This window comes from Pinus tabuliformis, chromosome 8 (assembly GCF_031772625.1).
Source record: "Pinus tabuliformis cultivar Carrire ecotype Pingquan chromosome 8, CPIR1, whole genome shotgun sequence".
Classification (NCBI taxonomy): Eukaryota; Viridiplantae; Streptophyta; class Pinopsida; order Pinales; family Pinaceae; genus Pinus; species Pinus tabuliformis.
The window spans coordinates 54888179-54909735 of record NC_142294.1 but is presented as its reverse complement, the minus strand read 5'-3'; the positions used below and the strand labels follow the sequence as shown (position 1 = coordinate 54909735).

At 34.3% G+C, this 21557-nt stretch overlaps 1 protein-coding gene across 2 annotated transcripts; it reads right to left on the bottom strand.

Annotated features, from left to right (window-relative positions):
* Positions 1-9054: 9054 nt before the first annotated feature.
* Positions 9055-12484, bottom strand: LOC149234116 (protein TOPLESS-RELATED PROTEIN 2-like). Of its 2 annotated transcripts, XM_089371751.1 has the most exons (8): positions 12065-12484; positions 11595-11978; positions 11283-11462; positions 11063-11176; positions 10823-10981; positions 10072-10264; positions 9839-9962; positions 9055-9607 (listed from the first exon to the last, which is right to left on the bottom strand). In XM_089371751.1, the coding sequence occupies exons 2-8, from the start codon at positions 11672-11674 to the stop codon at positions 9552-9554; spliced, it is 906 nt and encodes a 301-aa protein (XP_089227877.1). In that variant the 5' UTR covers positions 11675-11978; positions 12065-12484; the 3' UTR covers positions 9055-9551. The 2 variants fall into 2 exon arrangements, with proteins under 2 accessions (XP_089227877.1, XP_089227876.1); XM_089371750.1 differs by having other exon boundaries at positions 11595-12484.
* Positions 12485-21557: the final 9073 nt, after the last annotated feature.

Here is a 21557-nt window from a genome sequence, read left to right as displayed (position 1 = left end):
TCCTCTTAAACTTTGAAGATGAACAAGTCATCCTTTCACTAAATGATGCTTGGCTTTTTCATTTTTTTGTTTTATTTTTGTGACATAATGGGCTTATAATTTTGTTTTCCTCCAAATCTTAGCATTGCTTTTGTCAAAGTACACTAATTTCTAGATGATAGCCATCTGGCACCTACTACCACTTTCATTGATTGGGTTGCTTTGGTACCTTCTTGGCACATGCAAGCATTTGATTTTTTTTTATTTTTTTTAATAGATTGGGTGTAGGATTGTCATTATAAGTTGATTTCATCCAAGAATTTACCCAATGGGAATTTTGTCTTAAAGAGTGGTGGCTTCCAAATCTTGTGTTTGATAGGTCAAATCATTCTAACATATTGTTATTTGTTACAACCAAGCTATTCATTAAAAATGCTTAGTAATCATTCAGGAATTGTTATGTCTCTTGATTTCCATCGAAACAATGATTTGCTCTACTCTTGTGATAGAGAAAATGAAATGTGTTATTGCAGTGTTAATCAACGCATGTGAACAAGAACTTTTAAGGTGGACAATTTATAAAGTATACACTTTTTATTTGTGTAATTAATCGTGATGAATGCACCATGCTAGATAAGATGTTGTACACTTTAAATTATGAAATAAGTATTCTTGATTTCACTTACTTCACATAGTAGTATGAGTCAAGTGCGATTTCAAATAGCAATTGGCAGACTTCTTGCAGCCACTGCAGAAAATGTTGTACCAATTTTTGATGTTGAGACAAGGCACAATTTGCATTCTTTACAGGTATGTTTTGTGTTATATTCATTCACATTTAATGTTTTGTTATCCACACTAAACTTCTAATTAATATTGGATGAAGGTTTTGAGTTTGTTGATTCTCTTAGTTTTGCTTAAAGCGGTTTACTTAAGGTATCTCCAGTTTCCACATGTGATGCATGTACCTTCTAATTTTTTAAATATTTTCTAGAAATATCTTCAATGGTTGTAAACATTTATTAGATTTAGATAAAGAAAGACTTAGTTTGTTGGGATACAAGTGGAGAATATTTTGTTTTTGTAAATAAAGATTCTGTTAGGGTATGGTTTTTTTGTTCAGGAAAATATGGTGAATGTGTACATGAACTAAGTTGTAGTGGAAATAAATTCCATTCATGTGTATTCCATCCAAGCTATTCAAAAAAATTTGTAATTAGATGTTATCAAGTTAGTTGAATTCAATATTTGAATTCAAAACTATTACTTATTTAATATGTATTTTTTTTCCTTATAAGAGTTGTGAACTTTTGGTAATTGGATGTTATCAGGTTAGTCACATTCGGTATTTGACTTTGAAACTATTATTTATTTAATATGCACTCTTTCCTTGTAAGAGTTGGTAATGATAGACGTTGTGATTGAGATATGTGATATGTTGATCTTTATTGTGTTTGATTACAGTGATTGGAACTATGGAATATGGCAGAAAACAAGAGTGTAACTCTTCCTGCACACGATACCCAAATAAGAATTGAAAAAAAAAAGAGAATAATAACACCGGAGCGACAAATGCAAAAAGCGAGAGAGAAGAGAACTTGTCTAGAGATACCCTTAAAGTCAATTTCCCGCATACAGAGTGAAGGTCAAGCCTTTAAAGTTGGTGAATTCACCTGCAATGCCTTGGAAACACAATGATAATGTTTTGAAGTGATAAAACAACATTTCATGTGTAAATTATAGTCCAACCAATATTTAGTTGGAAACTCATATTGTAATACTTGTCATTTCATATAATATAATTTATGTGATTGAAGTTATTATAGTTATATTTTATCTTTTTTAGTATTGTAATTAACATATGTAACTTTGTGTTTGCATATTAGATGAACATGCACATTGTATAACATTTTTTTTTTTGAAATTTTAGTCGCAAAATAATACGAATTAATTTATGTTGATTAATAATGAACATATAAAATCAATCTAAAACTACTAATTTAGTAATTTATATTGATTAATGATAAACATATATAAAATGAATATATAACGACTAAATTAGTGGTTTATAATGATTATTACTGAATGTAAATGAAGTGAATAAAAACTATTAAATCAATGATTTATATAATGAATATAAAACTACTAAAAAAAGATAAATAATTAATATAAATGATAAATTTGTGATTACAAATGATGACTAAATTTTGCATATATACGACTATTACTAGCTAATTTACAGTGTTTTATAACACGACTAAAATTTAGTCGTATTTTTTTTTGTCACTAATTGGTTTCAAATGATGACTAAAATTTACATATATATAATTATTAGTAGCTAATTTATAGTGTCTTATAACACGACTAATATTTTGGTTATATTTCTTTGGTCATTAATTGGTTTTCTCGGGTGATTATGTAGTAATATATTTTGTTGTATATTTGGTCATTAATTGTGGTAATTAATAACTAAATCAATGACTAAATATACTACTAGATGATAAAATTTAAACGACCAATTAATGACTATGCTAAATATGACTAAAAGTTGGTCACGCTATGAGATACTGTAAATTAGACACTATTGGTCACCATTTAAAAAATGGTCGTTTATATGCAAATTTTAGTCATATTTTAGTAACTAATTAGCCATTTTGTACTAGTGTTCACAGGGTTATGATTTTGGAAGAAGTCATTTATAATGAAATATTGAAATAAACTCAACAGGCACATCTTATCATATCGCCCTCTAGAATATACGGCCCTCCTTCTAGCGCCAATTGTTGATGGTGTTGAAAGTCCGCCAACACAAAGGGTCACCCCGATGTGAAGTCTCAACTAGAGCTCACAATGTTTAGGATAGGGGCCCCATCTGAGAATTTGGTCTGGCTACCATTATATTGATCTTAAGGGTTTTCCTTAACTGCAATTATTAACACAATAGAATATGCAAATAAATTTTGGTAAGCAAGTTAACTTTTTGAAACACCAATTGCAATGCATACAAAGCACTTTCACATAGCGAAAAAGAGAGAGTGAGCCTTTAAAATAAAAGTAATAGTACTATAATAATAAAAACGCAAATGAACATACAAAGAATCGTCAGTTAACCTGCGGAATAGTTCACAAAGCAACAACAATCATGAAAGCAAATAACAAAACACATTTAACAAGATATATACCAAAGCCACCGAAATAGTTCATTTTCTAATTAGCATGTATGAACACAAACATATACCATAAACATTAAAAGAATGGTCTTACAACATTCACGATACATGCATGAAAGTGTGTCGACTCTAAGAGTAGGGAAAATTTTAAGGATGGAAGATCTTAAAGTTTAGAAACCTTGGCAAATCTTAAGAGTCCCTAATATGCAAACTGTAAAATGTTTGGTGATATTTTTGTAGAAACATTTATATTTCCAATGATGAAAATTTTATGGATGGAAGATCTTAAAGTTCAGAAACCTTGGCAAATCTTACGAGTCCCTCATATGCAAGCTGTAAAATGTTTGGTGATATTTTTGTGGAAATATTTATATTTCCAATGATTTAATATTAGTTTATATAAAATTTTGGCAATTTTTAAGGTAAAATAATCGTGTATTGTAAAATTTAGGCAAATCATTTTTAGGAAAAAATGAAATTGGTGAATTTTTTTTTGGAAAAAATATGGAAAATTAGCCTCCCTATGAATTTTATTAGACTCTAAAATTTTCCATGTCTAAGAGCTTCGAATATTAAGTGAAATTTCCAAGGAAACAATTACAATGATGTAACACTAGCTCCAATAGTGAGACATTAAACCACCACTTGCTCCTCCAAAGAATGTTTTTTTACTTCTATGAAAAGCTAGAGAAGCCAAAGTGGAAGACCTTTACTTGAAGCATGAGGGTCTATTTATAACAAATGAGGTGACCATTCACCTCCCATGTGACTCTTGAGCTCCTTCATGAATCTTAAACTCCCATATGAATTTTGAGCTCCTACATGATCCTAGAACTTCCTAGTGACTTTTCACATTCCATGTGTGACCTTTGGGCTTTCACACATTTTACACTTTCTTATTTTTGGAAAATACGAAAGTTACATTCCACCAATGTGGCAAGATACATGGAGCAAGGTAGACTCTTGTATTCACATTTTGATGTTATAATTTCGCAGATGTAACTTAGTCTTCATCGTAATGTATTAATGTCAAGTTTTTATCTTTGTTTTTATGTCTTCAAATCTTCATGATTGATATAAGATATGCTTCATCTTCACCCTCCAAAGGGTCTAGATAAGTATTGGATCATTTTCAATCAACATGAATTACCACTTCTCTATCATGGTCCAAGATTCCTTTACTCATACATGATAGCATCTTTGTGTCTCATTTCCACAAGTGTCTTCCTAAAACTTCTCCTTATTGACCTCCTTGAACATCCTCCGTCAGGTTAAGATGATAGTACCTGCAAATAAAGTTCACTCATGGCAAGAAAATATCAGTGTCAAAATCACATATTCTATATGTTTTTTCTCATGTGAGGTGTTGACTGTGATGGGACAGAGTGCAAGGACTGAGAGGGGCCTTTTTGGGTGTAGAGCACAATGTCAAGAGGAAAAGGATGGAGGTATGGGCACTCGAAGTGCACATTGTGCAATGGAAAGGGAAAGAGGCAAGGCTATGTGCACTGGGCAAGTCTAAGAGACAAGGGTGAAAAATTTGCGCACTGTGACTGCGGAATGTGCAATGATTGAGGAGGAGGCTCTAAGTATTGTGCAGATCACCAATGAAAGGACCAAGGAATGACCCTACTACCCACTATGATTGCACAATGCGCAATGAAGGAAAAATTGATTAAGGCATTGCACAAAGCGAAAGTGTAAGTAGCAAGAAGTTGGATCACTCTACCATAGGAATGCTCAATGCACAATGAAGAGAGGGAAGCCTTGGTATTGCTTGCTATTGCAAGGAGCTAAAAGAGACCTCATTATCAAGTAGGAGAGCTCAATGTGCAACACAACGCAGGGATGATCAAGGCTTCGGGCAATGGGAAAGTGTAAGTAACAAGGGTTGAGTGGTTGTGCTCTAGAGATGCACAATGTGCAATGTGAAAAGAGTTGTCTTCAAGATGGGCGCAAAGGGAAAGTGTAAATAGCAAGAGGCTCATCACTGAGGCTTGGAAGTGTAGAATGCACTCATCACTTGGTTGAAGGTTAAAGGTGTTCATAACTTGTGCATGATGTGAGGGCAAGGAAAAATCCCAAAAATAACTAAGTGTAAGATTAGTGGAATAAAGAGGAGAGCAAGAGAATGCATAATAGGTTTTGAACATGATCTCACACACATACACAATCACACATATGACGAGAAGACACACAGTGCCCAAATCCAACATGTCCACAGTGAAATGACAATAAAGTGACACTTATCTCTAAGTGTGGCCCTTAGGACGCATATATTTACGACATACGTATTAACTTCAACCAAAAAGTGTGTTATGTCATGGGAATGCGTCCAACACATGTTCTAATGATAAATAGTATCAACCAGTACAGAAGAGATTAGAGTTTCCTCTAAAAAGTGTTCCAAAGTGCTCTCAAGATATGTGAAAGCAAGTGAAAGCGACACGGGCACAAGAGTAAAAGTGACACATGCAAGAACAAAAGAAAACACAAGTGATACATGCAAGAATAAAAGCAGGGAAAAGTGATGCTTGCAAAAGATAGAGCAAGCGAAAACAACACATATAAGAGCAAAAAAAAGCAAAAGTGACAATTGAGAAACTCCCCTGAAATATGGTGTATGTGCAACCAAGAAAGATCCTTGTGCTCTAAGAATGCACAGATCTCCAAAGCGAATAATGAATGTGAAAATGAGCTTTGGACTAAACTCTTTATATAAGGAGAGAAGACATGCAATTAGGGTCAAGGTTTGTGAATGTGTTTAGTGCATGTCGAGAAACTAGGAGTCAAGAGTGTATTCACTACCACTAAGAGGTGTGATAGTACCGAATTCAAGTGCACTCTCATTGTTGACAAAGAGTTCGCAATCACTATATGCAATGGATGCCCTTACACTATCATTGGATACTGCGCAATCACTATCAGTGGAAACTATGTGCATAGTGACTGTGAGAAAGGATTGCACGATGACTATCAAAAATAATTGTGTAGCACTATCACTATGAAGTGCGCTTAGCGTATCTTGAAAGTGTGCTTGTGAAGACATCAAGAGTTGGGCATGTGAAAACAAGTAGTTGCTACACACAGAATTCCCAAAAATAAGACTTGGATACTTAGGCAACATGACCAAGCATGACCTTCATGGCTTGAAATTCAAGATGGCATGGTCATAAGGAAGCTCCAAAATTTTATGGGGGGTGGTAGCAACTACAACATGTTGCTTTGCTACAACTACAAAAGAGCATTGAAAGAACCAATTCACATTTTTTAGAGCTTTCCACCAACCAATTCTGACATCTTAACATTGAAGATGATGTTTCCTTCTAGTAGACCCAAGGGTGTGGCTTTTCGAGCTATAACAAAGACAACAACAAAAAAACACAAGTTCATAATCCAAGGTTTATTTCCAAACATTATCTTCGTATGAGATCTCAACCCATTCTAGCGATGATTGTAAAATATTCATATAGACATGAATTCTAACATATGAAGTATAGCTCCCTCTTCTTTTTATTTTTGAGATTTTCACGAAATAGCCAATGGTTTTTAGTATCCCAAAATTCTTTGTGTAGTGAAAAATTCAAACCCATACCAGATCTACTAGAAATTGTTCTTTTTCTAGACAATATCTCTCTTCCTATAATCTCATGATTAGCCCAGTATTGTTGAAAAAATATGGACCATTTTCAAAATCTTTGGCACTATCCTCCAAATTCTTGAAAATCATTGTGAAGAAGCCTTTGGCTCCTAACTCTAGATCCATGTGTCCTTTAGGCTACCATTTGTGGTGTATCCAACTTCCTAGGTCCCTTTTAATGAGTTAGAATCAAATAAATTTTCAAACAAGAGCTTGGCCTTTCATATTTTTTATTTAGCTATCGAGTTTGGTAGATCATACATCAGATTTGGAGTCTTTCTCATATATTGTGAAAGGCATTTTCTCTTGAAATCAATATTTCCATTTGACACCTAGGAGTGTAATGTCCATTCTCCTAGGATGTGCCTTGTTCATGAACCATGCCAAATGAATCTAGTTCAAAGCTTACCATCTCCCAAGACAATGCTTCAGTAGGAGGGGCTCGCACCCCTCCCTCCAAGGGAAATCATAGTTGGGGATTAGTAACATAGGCAATTAAAGTTCTACAACTGTTGCGAATTAGGGAAGTCTAGAACAATTATTGCCGCAAAGTTTCAAGTGTCATGAAGTAGAGGAACCAAAAACCCTAACAAAGTGCCTATGCCACTTTTTAGATTTATCTTAAAAATAAAAGGGTTAAAAAACCTTTTCCACAAAAAGAGGTCGAGACTTTCCTTTAATCAAATGCCTCCAATTCTTATCAAGCCAAATATTCAAGGTTCAAGGATTTAGGGACAGGTCAAATCCCTATGACCTACCCCAACAAACCTAAAGGCCAAATCCCTATGACCTACCCAACAAACCTTGGTCTACCAACCAAAGAACCTTAGTGTGTGATATTGCAATGTTCACCACAACTTTTATAATTTCATGAATCTTCTTCACAAATTTGGTAGGCCACAATCTTGTGATTTTGAACTACGCCTATATAAAAACAATAAACACATCGATGTTAGGACCTATGGAGCACAAGGGCAAACAAATCCCCTAGAGCTAAACAACATCAGGAATTGCAAAAGGTCAACTAAGGTTTTGAAGCTTCAAAGCTAATAACATTTTTATGGAACATGAATACTTATTTTCAATAAATTTATAATATAAATAAAAATTATTTCAATGTAATGTTTCTAATCATTTGTTATCTTTAATATTATTTTAAATAAAATAATACTTGGATGTTGTGCTCAATTCCATCTCTTTTATTTTCTTTAGGCCTTATCTTAAGTGAATTCTACGAACCAGTCTTTTCAATTAAAAAAACAAAAAACACTTGATCATAACATCAACTAAAACCTCAAACTATATGTCTCCTTTAAACATTATATCTCATTATAAAATGAAGTGGGACTCGAAGAAAGGTTAAACTCCCCTGATGGATAGGGAAAACATGGAGCACAAAATGAGACATTCAGCTCAAATTCAATCCTTTACTCATGTAAAACATAAGACAAGAAGAACATAGACAAGAAGTGGTTTGAAAGAAGAAAAGAAAGTACATTCCCTTACTAAGCATGTGGAAGCTCTTTTTAGTTGGACTCATCAGCGAAAGTCATAAAAATCGAATGCTTTGAAGAATCATTATGTAAAAGTCACTTTATAACGAGCCCCAACCAAAACAAAGTTATCTTCATCAAATTGATTTAGGTCTACTAATTAACATAATATTATCAAATTTGTTCTGGAGGTTTCATCTTAAAGCTTAGGAATTGTCATGTTTGTTGAAATCTTTGTACCTTGTGATTAACAACTTTGTCTTTCCAGAAGCATATGATGTTATTTTACAACCAGAGTTGAGAAAAGTTAGGCACATGAGATGCTCTTGTTTTGTGTCCTTTTGTGTTCTGAGTTTGAACAATCTTTATTAGTCTCCTTCAATTGGGGTGTTTTTGTGATATTGTTTTGTCTTCTGAGTCTGCACAATCTTGATTACTGTTCTTCAATTGTGTGGTGTTTTTGTGATCAATTACCCTATCGAAGATGCACCGGAGAGACCGACTAGGTCAGCAAGTTATATTGGAGACAGAATACATCATCAATAGTATCATCCTTCTGAAATTTAAGCTGTGAATATGTGTGGCAGAACTCCACACTGAAATTGGCTTGTATCATATCTGGAGTGGCAAATTGCTGGAAGGTTTATCTAATTGCCAAAATTAGTCCTAAAGTAGAATTAAATATGTCTTTTATTTAAGACACTTTATTATATCAAATATCTAAGAAGCATGAATATTATTGAAAAAGAGTTGTATTAAATGGAACTGCAAGTCATCCAGCAAAGTTTTGAATCTTATTGAAAAAGGAGTTATATTAAATGGAACAGCAAGTCATCTAGCAAAATTTTCAGCTGCACACATTGAAAATCCATGGTCGTTAACATTTGAACCTGAGTGAATTACTGCCATTGTCTTTGAAAGGTCTTCTTGAATGTTCAGGGGATGAGTTGGGAAAGTCTGCCCACAATTAGAAGGTAAAGTTATCTGCTCAAAATCAATATAATGCAGCTCCAACAGGACCTCCCAGAAGAGCCAAGAGACATGATTCTTGTCTTGACTAAACCAGCGTAAAAACAGAATTTAGCAGTAAGATGTCACTGACTCCACTAAGAATACTTAAACCACACGGATTACAGACGGCCATTTTGAATCCAGCATATGGTTGAATGTTGATCTTAATTTATGCTCTGCTTCTACCACCTCCTCAGGCTGTCCAACCCGGATGCACTTCATTAGATGTTCAGAAGGAACAGATTGTTTGTCAAACTGCTAGTCTATAGTAGGACCATTTGATGATGGAGTCCTAGGACGCTTTAAAAAAGCCACTGATGCCATTCACAGAATTAGAAAATCCAATTATGCTCTATTTTGTAAAATGATCTTATAGAAGAAAAAATGATATATATATATATATATGAAGTGCCCTGAAAATGCCCTAAAAATTAAACTATCCAGTGCACTTGGGACAATTACATTCCAGTATGCCAAATTAATTTTCAAGAGATGCCATAGCATTTTGGTACTAGAGGGCAATTTACAAATTGTACACAAGTTACCTGCATTTGGCGTCGGTGCAAGAGATACTGGCCCAGCAGACCCTGTAGCATTTGGAGCAGCAGAATTGGGATTTGTCATCCATGCTGCAAGAGAACTGGCAGCAGCCCCGGTAGGTTGGAAAGGCTGAAATCAAAGGGAAAGAAGAGAATGCATTACTAAATGGCAACAAGACAATACAGACAAATGAAATTTATTGAATTCATTGCTGCAAGCCTTTCGCAATGATATATACCAGTGGTTGATTCAAATTGTGTGTCATAAAAGGAGGAAAAGCTGCTCCTTTTGGGTCTGTCCCCATAAATGGGTTTGATGAAGGCATAGGCACTCGACACCCATTTGAAGACGTACATGTATGATCGACAAACAGGGTCTTGATATCAGGATTAGGTCGAGGATTTTTACAAAGCTGATGTTGCCAATTGAGACTGGAAACAAACAGGCCAAAAGGAGACAATGTAATATTAGTACCTTTGTCAAATCCCCTGTTCCCATCAAACTTTACAGAGAGATGGGCTGTAACATAATCAGCATAGAGATGGACTGCAACAAAATCAGCATAGGTCCATTTTACTCTCGGACCTATCGAAATACATAAAACTCTTTTCAACAATGGAATTTGAAAAAAAGGCTGGCACCTCAAGAGATTTGATCTTTTCAGGAGTCTTGATAGATCAAAATGAACTAAAATAAACCAATACATCAAGACTTTAAAATAAATTCAACCTATGCAATGACTATATGTTAATTAATTTTACTATTATTAAATTTCATTTCAATTCTTGTTATTACAACTTTTCCATTTACTCGGCCGTAATATAAGCGGCTCAGATACAACAAAAGGAGGCATATCCAAAGTTGCCAACTCTGTTGACCTGATAAATAACTGCTGATTTGAATTTTCTAAAGCCTGTAGTGAAAACTGTACAAACGTTCTTCTCAGCCACAAGCTTCCATCAACTATTAACCATGAAAAAGCATCCTACCTTTGATTTATCAGAGTTCGGAGCCTAGCAGCTTTGAGGGCCGGAAATTGGAGTTTGTCAGAGAACATAGGATTGGCTTCCAACAATTTCTTGAGCTCCGAAAGTAAAGTGTCCCTCGCTGATTTTACATCCCCATATTTAGATAGCTGTGCATTCTCCCTACATATGCCAAACCCCAAACATGAACATAAGCATTTTGAGTCCAGTCCAACGAAAAGAGAGATAAATTAGAAAAGTTACCTGAAGTTGTCCAGGGGAATAAGCTGAGTGATTTGTTTAAACAGCTCTTCGTTGAACGAAGAGAAGACTTTTAGATCCTTCACCAGTATCTCCACGGCTTTCTCCCGATCTTGCCTGAAAATACTCAAATGATTATGTCTGATTTTCACAATATTATTGATAAAAAAATCTCAGGCATTCAGATGAGAAAAGACATTAAGAAGAGGAAAGAGACCCTTACTTATCCAGAGCTTCCAAATATTTTTGTTTTCTGATCTCGAAGAAAAGTTTCATGGAATAACAGTTGTCTTCCACCTTTGTGAAACCCGACAGGTATCTCTCAACCTCTTCCCATTCTCCTGCTTGTACTCGATCTTCAAAGTATTTCATGTTGAAGAAAAACATCGATTCCTGCTCCAACCTATTATTATCATAATTATTACACGATGACACGCACACCCATAACATCAGCTTCTCATTTACAGGATTACATACAAAACAACGCAAAATCAGGATCTGAGCATTAGAAAATGTTTGTTAAAAAATTACTTACTTGTGTACCGTATCTTTATACTTTTCCTCGTCAAGAAACTGCAAGATGAGGAAAACAAGTTCTCTGCTCAGAGATGTCATGGCTCCTCCCTCAACTCGCTCTGCAACTCGCTCCCCCTTGAAGATGAGATCTGTACAGCCAAACCCTAATATTTCCCCTGCTCCTTGGGTATCCTCCAAAAAGTCAATCTTGCAGGTACAAACTTAGTGTTGCGTGCGTTGTTGGGATCCAAGGGGAAAAGACAAGAATCTGTATCTGTCCTCCTCTTTCTCTTTCAATAACGGAATTCTGAAAATGGGTATGGAAATCTGACCAGGAGTGAGTTTCCTACCATGCACTGCTGGAAGAATCTGCTACAGGAGTCTTGCTCATTTATCCACGCCTCTGCAAAATACCAAGCTGTAATACATGCGTGAATCCCTAGGAGAATAACCTCAATTTCTTATAAAATAATACTCAAGGAGGGCAACCTCAAATTCTGGTTAAATACACAAGCTTGAAGCTGTAGCCCAGGCAATTTCCAGCACCCTGCACACCCGTCAGTTCCCTCCACTTTCTCATAACAATCTACAGCAAAAACAGAGGACCAACATCTCTTTCTCTTGTACTTCTCGTTGCATTTCTAGGTGATAACCCACCGATGCACTCCTTTTCTTGAAAGATGAGCATAACACTTTTCAATAAATAGAATTAACAATATCCAAATTTTAAAAATCAAACGACTTTTTCTTCTGTACTCATTCACCTATAAAACCGATGGCGTGGGCTGAAAAAACCCAGCATTGGCCTAAGTGCAATTAGACCATAAATAATGATTTCGTGCTTGAACTGATTTGGGGCGTTATATGAAGGATTATTGGGTCACAAATGAACAGTAAACAGCAGAAAACCTAAAACCCGCAACTGTGAACAGTAACCTCGGAAAACCTAAACACCATTGGATTGTGACGCATTAAGACCCATAAAAATCTGCTTCGCCATATTCCGACACAGACTGCCGAAAAAGTACGTTTTTTTGGTCCAAATAGACAGCTCGTGGTGGCCCAATTAGTCATCTTTCTCATAATGATGACAAGATCCATCAGGTTTATGTGAATTCAAATCATCGTTCCATTAATCTATTCATGATAATTAATTATCCCAATAACAATCTTTCATGATAATTAATTATAACAATAACAATCATCCAATGTTTCACAAACATGCATTGGTGGTCCATACATAGTTTAGTCTTCATTCACAGAATGCGTCCAAATACCCCAACCCCACAAACATATCATTCTTCCTATTTTTCCATGTTACACTGTACAAGGAAAACGATCTTCTTGTCCCTAGCTGCGCAGGTTTAAACTTAATCAAAATGCACTCTTCTTAAGTTTAAATTTTAGTGTACTGTACATTGGAACTTGGAATTTACGCGGTAATGGTGCTTCCAACCTGCCATGTTTACCTTTCGCACATTTCAGAAGACCTCGACAAAACTATTTGTTTTTTGTGCAAAGATTTCCTCTCCTCCTATCAAAAAATTTGAAAAACTTATCGAAATTCGGAATCGAGTGGAACTTCTAATTGCTTTGTGGATCTGTATTGTTAAAGGAAAATTTGCTGTGGATCTGTATTGTTAAAGGAAAATTTGCAATATGATTAAATACGTTTAAAAATGGTTATTGAGATGAAGAGGAAGAAAATTAATTTTTGAAAAAAATGTAACTAGAATATTTTTTTATCATAAATGGGAACTTTTATCACAATCCAAATTTTATATATGGTAAAATCATATCTTTATAAATAGTGATCATTCTAATTATCTGATAATGTAATATATATGAAATGGACCAAAAAAAAATTAAAATTGAAAATGCTTTTACCATAATCCAAAATTTATATATGATAAAAGTATATCTTTTAAAATTTTCACTAATTCTAATTTTATATGATATTATCATAAATATATTTTTTATATGATATTGATTCATTGATTTATAAATGGAGTCTTGTCTAGTTTATATATTTATTTGTTTTGTTTTGTTTTTTTTTATTTTGTTTTTTGTTTGTAGTTTAACTTTGTTTGTTTGTTTGCTTATGTGTTCCCAAAATTTTCTTTATGTGATTTCTACTAAAAGATTCTTTTTAATGATGTAAATTATTAATTTTTACATGAATGATGTAAATGTAAGTCATATTAGTTAAAGAAACTCTTTCCCATTATAAATATTATTAAAAAAACAAAAAATTGAAGTGGAAAATGGTTATGTCTTAATTTATATTTGATATATGAAATATTATTTGGAATTTTAAATTAATTGAAATTTAAAAAATATAATGATTATTTAAAATGTTTAAGTTTTAAATATTATTTTGAATAAAATCATGGTTAAAAGTAAAATGTGTTCATATTTGGTGGTTATTTACTAGGATAACAAATAAATTAAATGGTTATACATCAATCCATGATAAGCATCAAAATACTTAGCTCCATGATACATCTCATATTGCACATATTTAAAAAAACATAAAAATGAACTAAATATAACATTGTTTTAAATTATTGTTGTTATTAATAATAAATAATTAATGTATGAGTTAAACATATATACAATTTGAAAAAGATGTAATAATATTTTTAGCCATGGAAATTCACTCCCACTTTAACATGAAAAATCTTAAATTATAAATAGCTCTTGTTACAATATTATGTCTTATCAATACCACATATTCAATATGAGGTGTTGATATGACATTTTTTTAATTAATTAATTGTAGATAAATTAATAAAAAAGTATAACTAATTTGGAAATAAATCTTACTATTTATTCTTTGAAGATTAAATCTCTACCATCCCATGATAACTACTACTAATTAAATTAAAATTATAAAAAACTTATTCTAAAATAAACACACTTATCAACATCACAAAAAATTAATATAAATTAAATGATATTTAAGTTAAAACTTGTTAACCAAAATAGAACAAAATACTATTATTTCTTTTTTTTAATATTAATTTGTGTCAACTTCATGTTAAACAGAGCCCAACAACATGATACTATTATATAATTATTTTACATTTTTAATTTAAAAACTATGATTAAGTTAAGACCTTCAACGGAGCCAAACAACATAGTACCAATATCTATTTATCTTAGGTTTTTAATTTAAAAATTACAATCTAGTTGAAAGGAAAAAGTTAGGGTTTAGTTCTTTTTTATTGAATTTGAAATTCCGAAAATCTTAAATCTTAATCTCTATATTTTTAATTTAAAAATAACAATTAAGTTAGGATCTTCAACTTCATGTTGAACGAAGTCAAACAACATTATATTATTATCTATTTATGTTATAATTTTAATTTAAAAATTAAAATCTAGTTGAAAGGAAGAAGTTAAGGTTTGCTTATTCTTTATTGAACTTGAAATTCGGAAAATCTTAAATTTTAATCTTTAATATGTAAAATATTATTATGAATATTCTAGAGTATTTTTCGAAGGTTAAATTCCCATCGTGACTCTATAACTATTATTAATTAAAATAAAATTATAGAAAATCTATTCTAAAATAAAAATACATCTATCTACAATTAAAAAAATAATATAATTTATTTTTAAAAAATAATATAGTTTATTTTTTAATTAAATTATATATAAATTAAAATAAAACTGATTAAAATAAATAGAATAAAATATTATTATTATTAATTTTTAATATTAATTTGTACTTGGGAGCTTCAACTCAATTAATTACGTAATTATCCAACCGCTTCAATTTTTAATATTAATTTGTACGTAGTCCAACCACACAATACTATTACGTAATTATCTTTCATTTTTAATTTAAAAATTTTAAATACTAATTTGTGCTTAGGACCTTCAACTTCATGATAAACGGAGCCCAACAGCATAATACTATTACGTAATTATCTTACATTTTTAATTTAAAAATTACAATTCCGCTTGAAAGGAAAAAGTTAATGTTTATCTTACGTTTTTAATTTAAAAATTACAATCCCGCTTGAAAGGAAAAAGTTAATGTTGGGTTATTCTTTATTGAACCTGAACTTCGGAATCAATTTCCTTAAAATTCGTTATGAAATTTATAGAAATTGCAACTTCCGATGATGCAATCAAATTCAACCACTCAAAATTCTCGAATTATGCAATAATCTGGATCTTATACCAAACTCTTTTATAATTAAAAAAGCCCTGCAAACTTTTTATTAAATTTTCAAAATTCACCGAATTCAAAAATCCTGGAATTATTTACATGTCCATTTCAAAGCAAGAATTTCATCACACTCAAAAAATTTCTATTGAATTTTCATCCAAAATTTTAGGGTCTGTCGCCGGTTGTTTTGACCATACATTCATACCCAAAATTTTAACATTGAAAAATCTCGCAATCATACAAATTTACAATCCCGATCCAAATTGTTTAAAATTAATAATAAAATAAAATAAAAATAGTTCGCCGGAATTGGTGGAGACTGGCCGGAAATGGCGCGTTTCAATTAACGCTCCAAGCAGGCCCCTGGCTGATCTGACATAATCTGGAGTCTGAATGGCACCAATCAATCCTTTATGATCCGTCGCTTTCGTGCATAGTGGGAAGTAGCTGTAACTGTCCGGTCACCAGCAGTGTGCAATAAGGGCCGTGCAGTGAGTGAGAAGTAGACTTGCTTATCAACCGTGTCTGTTTATGGAGTTCCGCCTCCCACGTCTGGTAGCGGCCACGAACCATCGCATCGCATAGGTAGAGGCACAACAGACTAGATTCGACATGTGTACAGTTGGATCCTGGCGCTTCCTGCGGTCTGATCGGTAGGTACGGAAATTTTATATATATATATATATCACATCACAGTGTTACAGGCACTGACAGGATCGGTAATATCATCATAGTGTACCCAAAGCTGAAATCAATGCACGTGGTCGTACATTGGGATGGCCGACAAAGAGACGTTGGAGTGGAGCTGTTCAATCAGACAACTAACACCGGAAAATGACGCCTCCATCGTCCATGTGACCATGTGACCTCACAGTAGCTAGCGCTCAGTTTTTTTTAAACTGTAACGGCCGGACAAAAGCAAAAGCAACTTCCTACTATTCGTCAGGTAGGTTTACTTTCCCGGTGACGCGCCATCTCGAAATTCACGGCAGAGCAGCGACACTTCACGAGTGCGTGCGTGCGGGCTGAAACTCGCTTTCTTTCTTCTGGCATCTCCAATCTCGACGGTCACTCGTGCCTTCCGTTCCCGGTGCCGCCGGAGTTTGAAAATCGAACCGAAGATGCCGGCCGGTTTTTACTATACGCCGACAATGCGTCCAGTCATCCGACACACCGGCAAAATTGAAGTCCATCACCGGACGATATCTTCGTCGATTCCGTTCCCGATGCTGCCGGAAAGTCTACTAGTGTGAAAACGAACGAAAGATCCTCGCCGGTTTTTGTGACAACGCGTCCATTGATTCCGACTTACCGGAAAATTGAAGCCCCCGGAAGATATCCAACCTACCACAGGAGAGCGACAGCGAAAAATAAATACGCTTTATTCAAGATCGTAATCATCTGCTGCTCCAAAGATCAAGATTATGAAAATGTTCAGAAACTTGTCTTTTCCGGATGACTTCCAAGAAATTGCAACCTGGTCCCGACCACGCACGCTTTGAATAAAATGTGCGTCTGATTAGAGGCGTTAGATAATGGTGAGTCTTCTGGCATGTAGTCCCTGTCATGTAAAGTTTGCATCTATCTCGAAGGTTTTTGTTTTGGTTTTGATTTCCAGTGGTTGGATCGGATGCAGTGTATTCCATGTGCGTCTAATCAGAGGAGTTTGATGATGGTAAGTAGTCTCTGTCATGTAAAGTCTCCATCTGAAAGGTTTCCAGATTCGGTGGTTCGATGTAATGGTATTCCATATGTAATCACGTTATTAAAGGATTAAAGGTTTTGGGATGTGTTTAAACTTTATGATAAATATTTCTTGTGATTCGATAATAAAATGGTAAAGTAATATTTAATTTTTTACCATACTTCGTAAAATAAAATTTATAAATAAGATTACAGTTTTATGATTGATGTAATTTTCGTAGTTAATTTTTTTTTGTTAGAATTGGGAAATGAATTCTCATTATTCCCCCACAATTTTTGTTTGGAATGTTCAAAGCTGAACCTTAATTTTGATGAGGTAATTTTCGCAGTTAAATTTTTTTGTTAGAATTGGGAAATGAATTCTCATATCCCACAGTACAAATTTGGTTTGTCTGGAGTGTTTAAAGTTGAACCTTAATTTTTCCTATTTTTTAATTTTGATGTTTTTATAATAATTTGATGAGGGAATTTTCTAAGTTAAATTTTCGTTAGAATTGGGAAATGAATTCTCATTATCCCAGGGTACAATTTTTGTTTGGAGCGTTCAAAGTTGGATCTTAATTTTTTAATTTGTATGTTTTTATAATAATTTGGTGACGAAGTTTTGGCACCTCAAATTTTTTTTTTGGTTAGAATTAGGAAATGAATTTTTATTATTTCATAGTACAACTTTTTGTTTGGGGTGATTAAAGCTGAAACTTAAGTTTTTTATTTTAATTTTTATAATAATTTGAAGATATAAGTTTATGGTGAATTTTATTATTATGTTTTTTACAATAATTTGATAATATAAGTTTTGGTAAGATTATGGGGTAGATTTCAAATAAACATGTAAATATAAAAGCATGATAAATACATAACCTTTTTTTTATATTTACTCCATAGTTATGGTAAATAAATAAAAATAAAAATAAACTAGAAGTATGGTAAATAAATAAAACCTCTTTTATATTTACTCCATAAACCCTTTATATTTAAAAAAACTCAAAAAAGAGGTTTTATTTAGGTGAAGCCTATGGGTCTGTAAAAGTTCAAAATAGTTAAACATAATAAAATACACATATAAAAAAAAAAAGTATTTACATTGCGGTAAATGCTATGGTGGATATGACAGCGCTAACCATTTAATTCAAGTTTTGGGAACGGTTAATATGGGTCAGTTTATAGATGTCAAACTTTATGGTTGAAGTACTATCCCATGTGATTAACCTAATCACAGCGTGGATGGTACACAGGTGTCAACCCTTACCTTATTCCAGCTATCTACCTTATCAAAAACGGTGATTTTTTTATTGGTTATGTTTTCAATGTCCTGCTCTGCCATGGTTCATGGCACGAGCAGGGTCTATCTCTGCAGTGGTTCTCCTCGGGCTCGGCGTTGCATCGACGGAGGAAAATGGGTGTGAAGATCTGACGGTTAGTCTTGTCTTCATTTGGGTTCAAGCCTTCAATCGACTGTTTGGTTTTTCCTTTCTGATTTTTTTTTTGCTCCCGGGACTCCGTTTCGCCTTTCTCCATGCCTTACATGATGTTGGATCTACCTTCGGCGCAGGACTGGAAACTCGATGCATGGTCTCCTTTGCTTAGCCACGAGTTCATCCTCATGCTGCAACTCCCAGATGATGGCAAGGTAACTTGAATAATTTGATTTACCTTAGGCACGATATTCTTTATTGATACAATGTTTCCCTTCTCATTGCTAAACAGATGTGTTTTCTTACAGGTGTATCATCAGGGGAACTGGTTACTTCTTCGAATAGAGAGTTGTGCTTCCAGCCAAGTCCCTCCGCTCGCAACTTCTTGGGTAAGCAACAACTACAGTTTCTGGGTTGCTCGAAAATCTGGCTGGTTTATCTCTTTTAGGCACACTACCTTCTAGCTCCTAGATTTCCAGTGTTGAAAGTATGAGGAGCGGAGATGGTCGAACAGCTCCGCACTGTTGCTGGGTACTCTGTTCTGTTGCTTTCAAGGGTTTGATGGATATTTAAATCTAATGGGCCTATTGTCCATCGAGGTGTCCGAAGACTGATCCCTGAGTTCTTGGGGCTTAGTATGCTTTCGGGCAGACCCTAGTTAGCTCCACATGTTACTACATTTACTGTTTACTGTATTGCACTCTGAGAAGAAAGTTTTCCTAAGAAATGCACTCTGATTTTTGTATAGCACGGTTTCCTACTTTTAGGTGTGCAACCAAGGGTTTGCTTGTGTCTGTCGTCAACATGCCTATTCTGGTGCAATATTTGTGTTCAAATATAATTATATGTTTCCTTTTTTTATATTAATCATGTGCTGAGAATTAGAAAACTCAATGTTAAGAATGCCAGTATGGTTCAGACAAGGTACTTGACTGAAAGAATTACTTTGTTAATGGTTCACCATTTCGATTGTTAAGTTCTCTTTTATTTGCTGTTATTTCGTTTGTTATAGAATCGTCTGAGACTGCTAGGTGTTTTTCCTTCCTCTGTTGTCGAGGGTTCTCCTGGCGCAAGGGTTTAGGGGATTTCTTGTATAGGTCAAGTCACATGCAATTAAAGTCTCCTGCATTGTTTTGGCCGACTCGGGTCTAGGTTATGGGATGTCGACCCTAGAGCCTACCGGGTCCTCTGTTTGCTTTACAGCTTCTTTCTGGGTTTATAAATTGCCAGCAAGTGTTGGTCATGAATCGTTGTTACTGTGTTGTTTAGAACGGATAAAAAATCTGCGTAGCTTCTGTAATACTCTACTATCGTGCAGCGCTGCGTTGACAACCATTGTCACAGAAGCAGTTATTATTCTTACTTAGGGTTTGGCACGATCAATCAGGATACTTTCTTAGGCCAAAGACTCAGGTCTTATTCCTTATAAATCTATTCTTCGTATGTAATGTCTTAGGGGTTTACACAGTGTAGAGCCATCCTCCTATCTACCTTTTCTTTTTGATGAGGGCTAAACCAGAAATTATTGATTTCTTAGGACATCTATACAGTCTAACTGCTTTCAATTTTATATGGACTACGTAGATTACTTTACAGAGCAACAAAAGTTTAATCTTACTTATCATTGAGAAATCTATACATACTATATTGAATATCAGGGTTTAATTAACATGATAGAATCTATACTGAGTAAACAAGATTCGATCCTAAACCTTATTGAAGAGAAATTAACAATTTTCCTATTCCTGCTTTTCCTGTAAGGTTTTCTCTGTTCTTACTTGCAAACACAAAAGTAATTCTCCGTACCTGAATTCCAGTATTGCAATTGAAGTATTCTTTAGGTAAGATTCACCTCTATTCTCTTCTGCTTGTCTTCCACCCGACCATGAGGTGGGTCCTCCTTGACCCAACCTCCCCCCAAGCACTCTTGCAAGACCACCGTCTTCTGCAAGATTCTGGCACTCTAAGCCTGCGCTATCTGGTCATCACCAGACTTAGCATCTTCTGCAAGATTCCGGTGTTCTAAGCCTACGCTATCTGGCCATCACCAAACTTAGCATCTTCTGCAAGATTCCGACATTCTAAGCCTGCGCTATCTGTTCATCACCAAACTTAGCGTCTTCTACAAGATTATGGCACTCAAAGCCTACATTATCTAGTCATCACCAGACTTAGCGATTCTTTCCCCTTCTCCGTCTGTCCCTACAGCACGGTTTTCCCTTCCCCTTGCTTCCTTTTCCTTTGGAAGCATCTACAGTTGGGGAAGGTAGTTAGGGTTTACTGGCAACTGCTATTCTTAATTTGTTTTAACCTCCTTTCATGAGGAGTCGCTAGATCCATTGACACACTGTTTTCTTTTCAATTAACAATAATGAACAACATAACAGTAATTAACGACATAATTAAATTCAAATAGTAATGGTAATAATTATTCAGTTTACCCCAAAGGTCACAATAGTTAAACAGTTGAACTTACTGCTGTTGATAAAATATTACAGTTTTACTATGGGCATTACATCCCCCCTCCTGAAATTCAACATCGTCCTGATGTTTTCCACTCATAAACAGTTCGGGATAAGCTTCCCTCATAAGCTATTCATCCTCCCAGGTGGCCTCATCTGGCCCAAAGTGATGCCATTGCACTTTAACCTGGGCGATGGCTCGTTTCCACAGCATGACTCTT

Bases quoted from the DNA above. Each gene is read 5' to 3' on its own strand.
- LOC149234116 (XM_089371750.1), bottom strand. From the start codon at position 11,674: ATGACATCTCTGAGCAGAGAACTTGTTTTCCTCATCTTGCAGTTTCTT. The intron at 11,177-11,282 runs GTAAGGGTCTCT...GAGTATTTTCAG, and splicing joins TATTTGGAAGCTCTGGATAA to GCAAGATCGGGAGAAAGCCG. The intron at 9,608-9,838 runs GTAACTTGTGTA...GAATGGCATCAG, and splicing joins TGCACCGACGCCAAATGCAG to TGGCTTTTTTAAAGCGTCCT.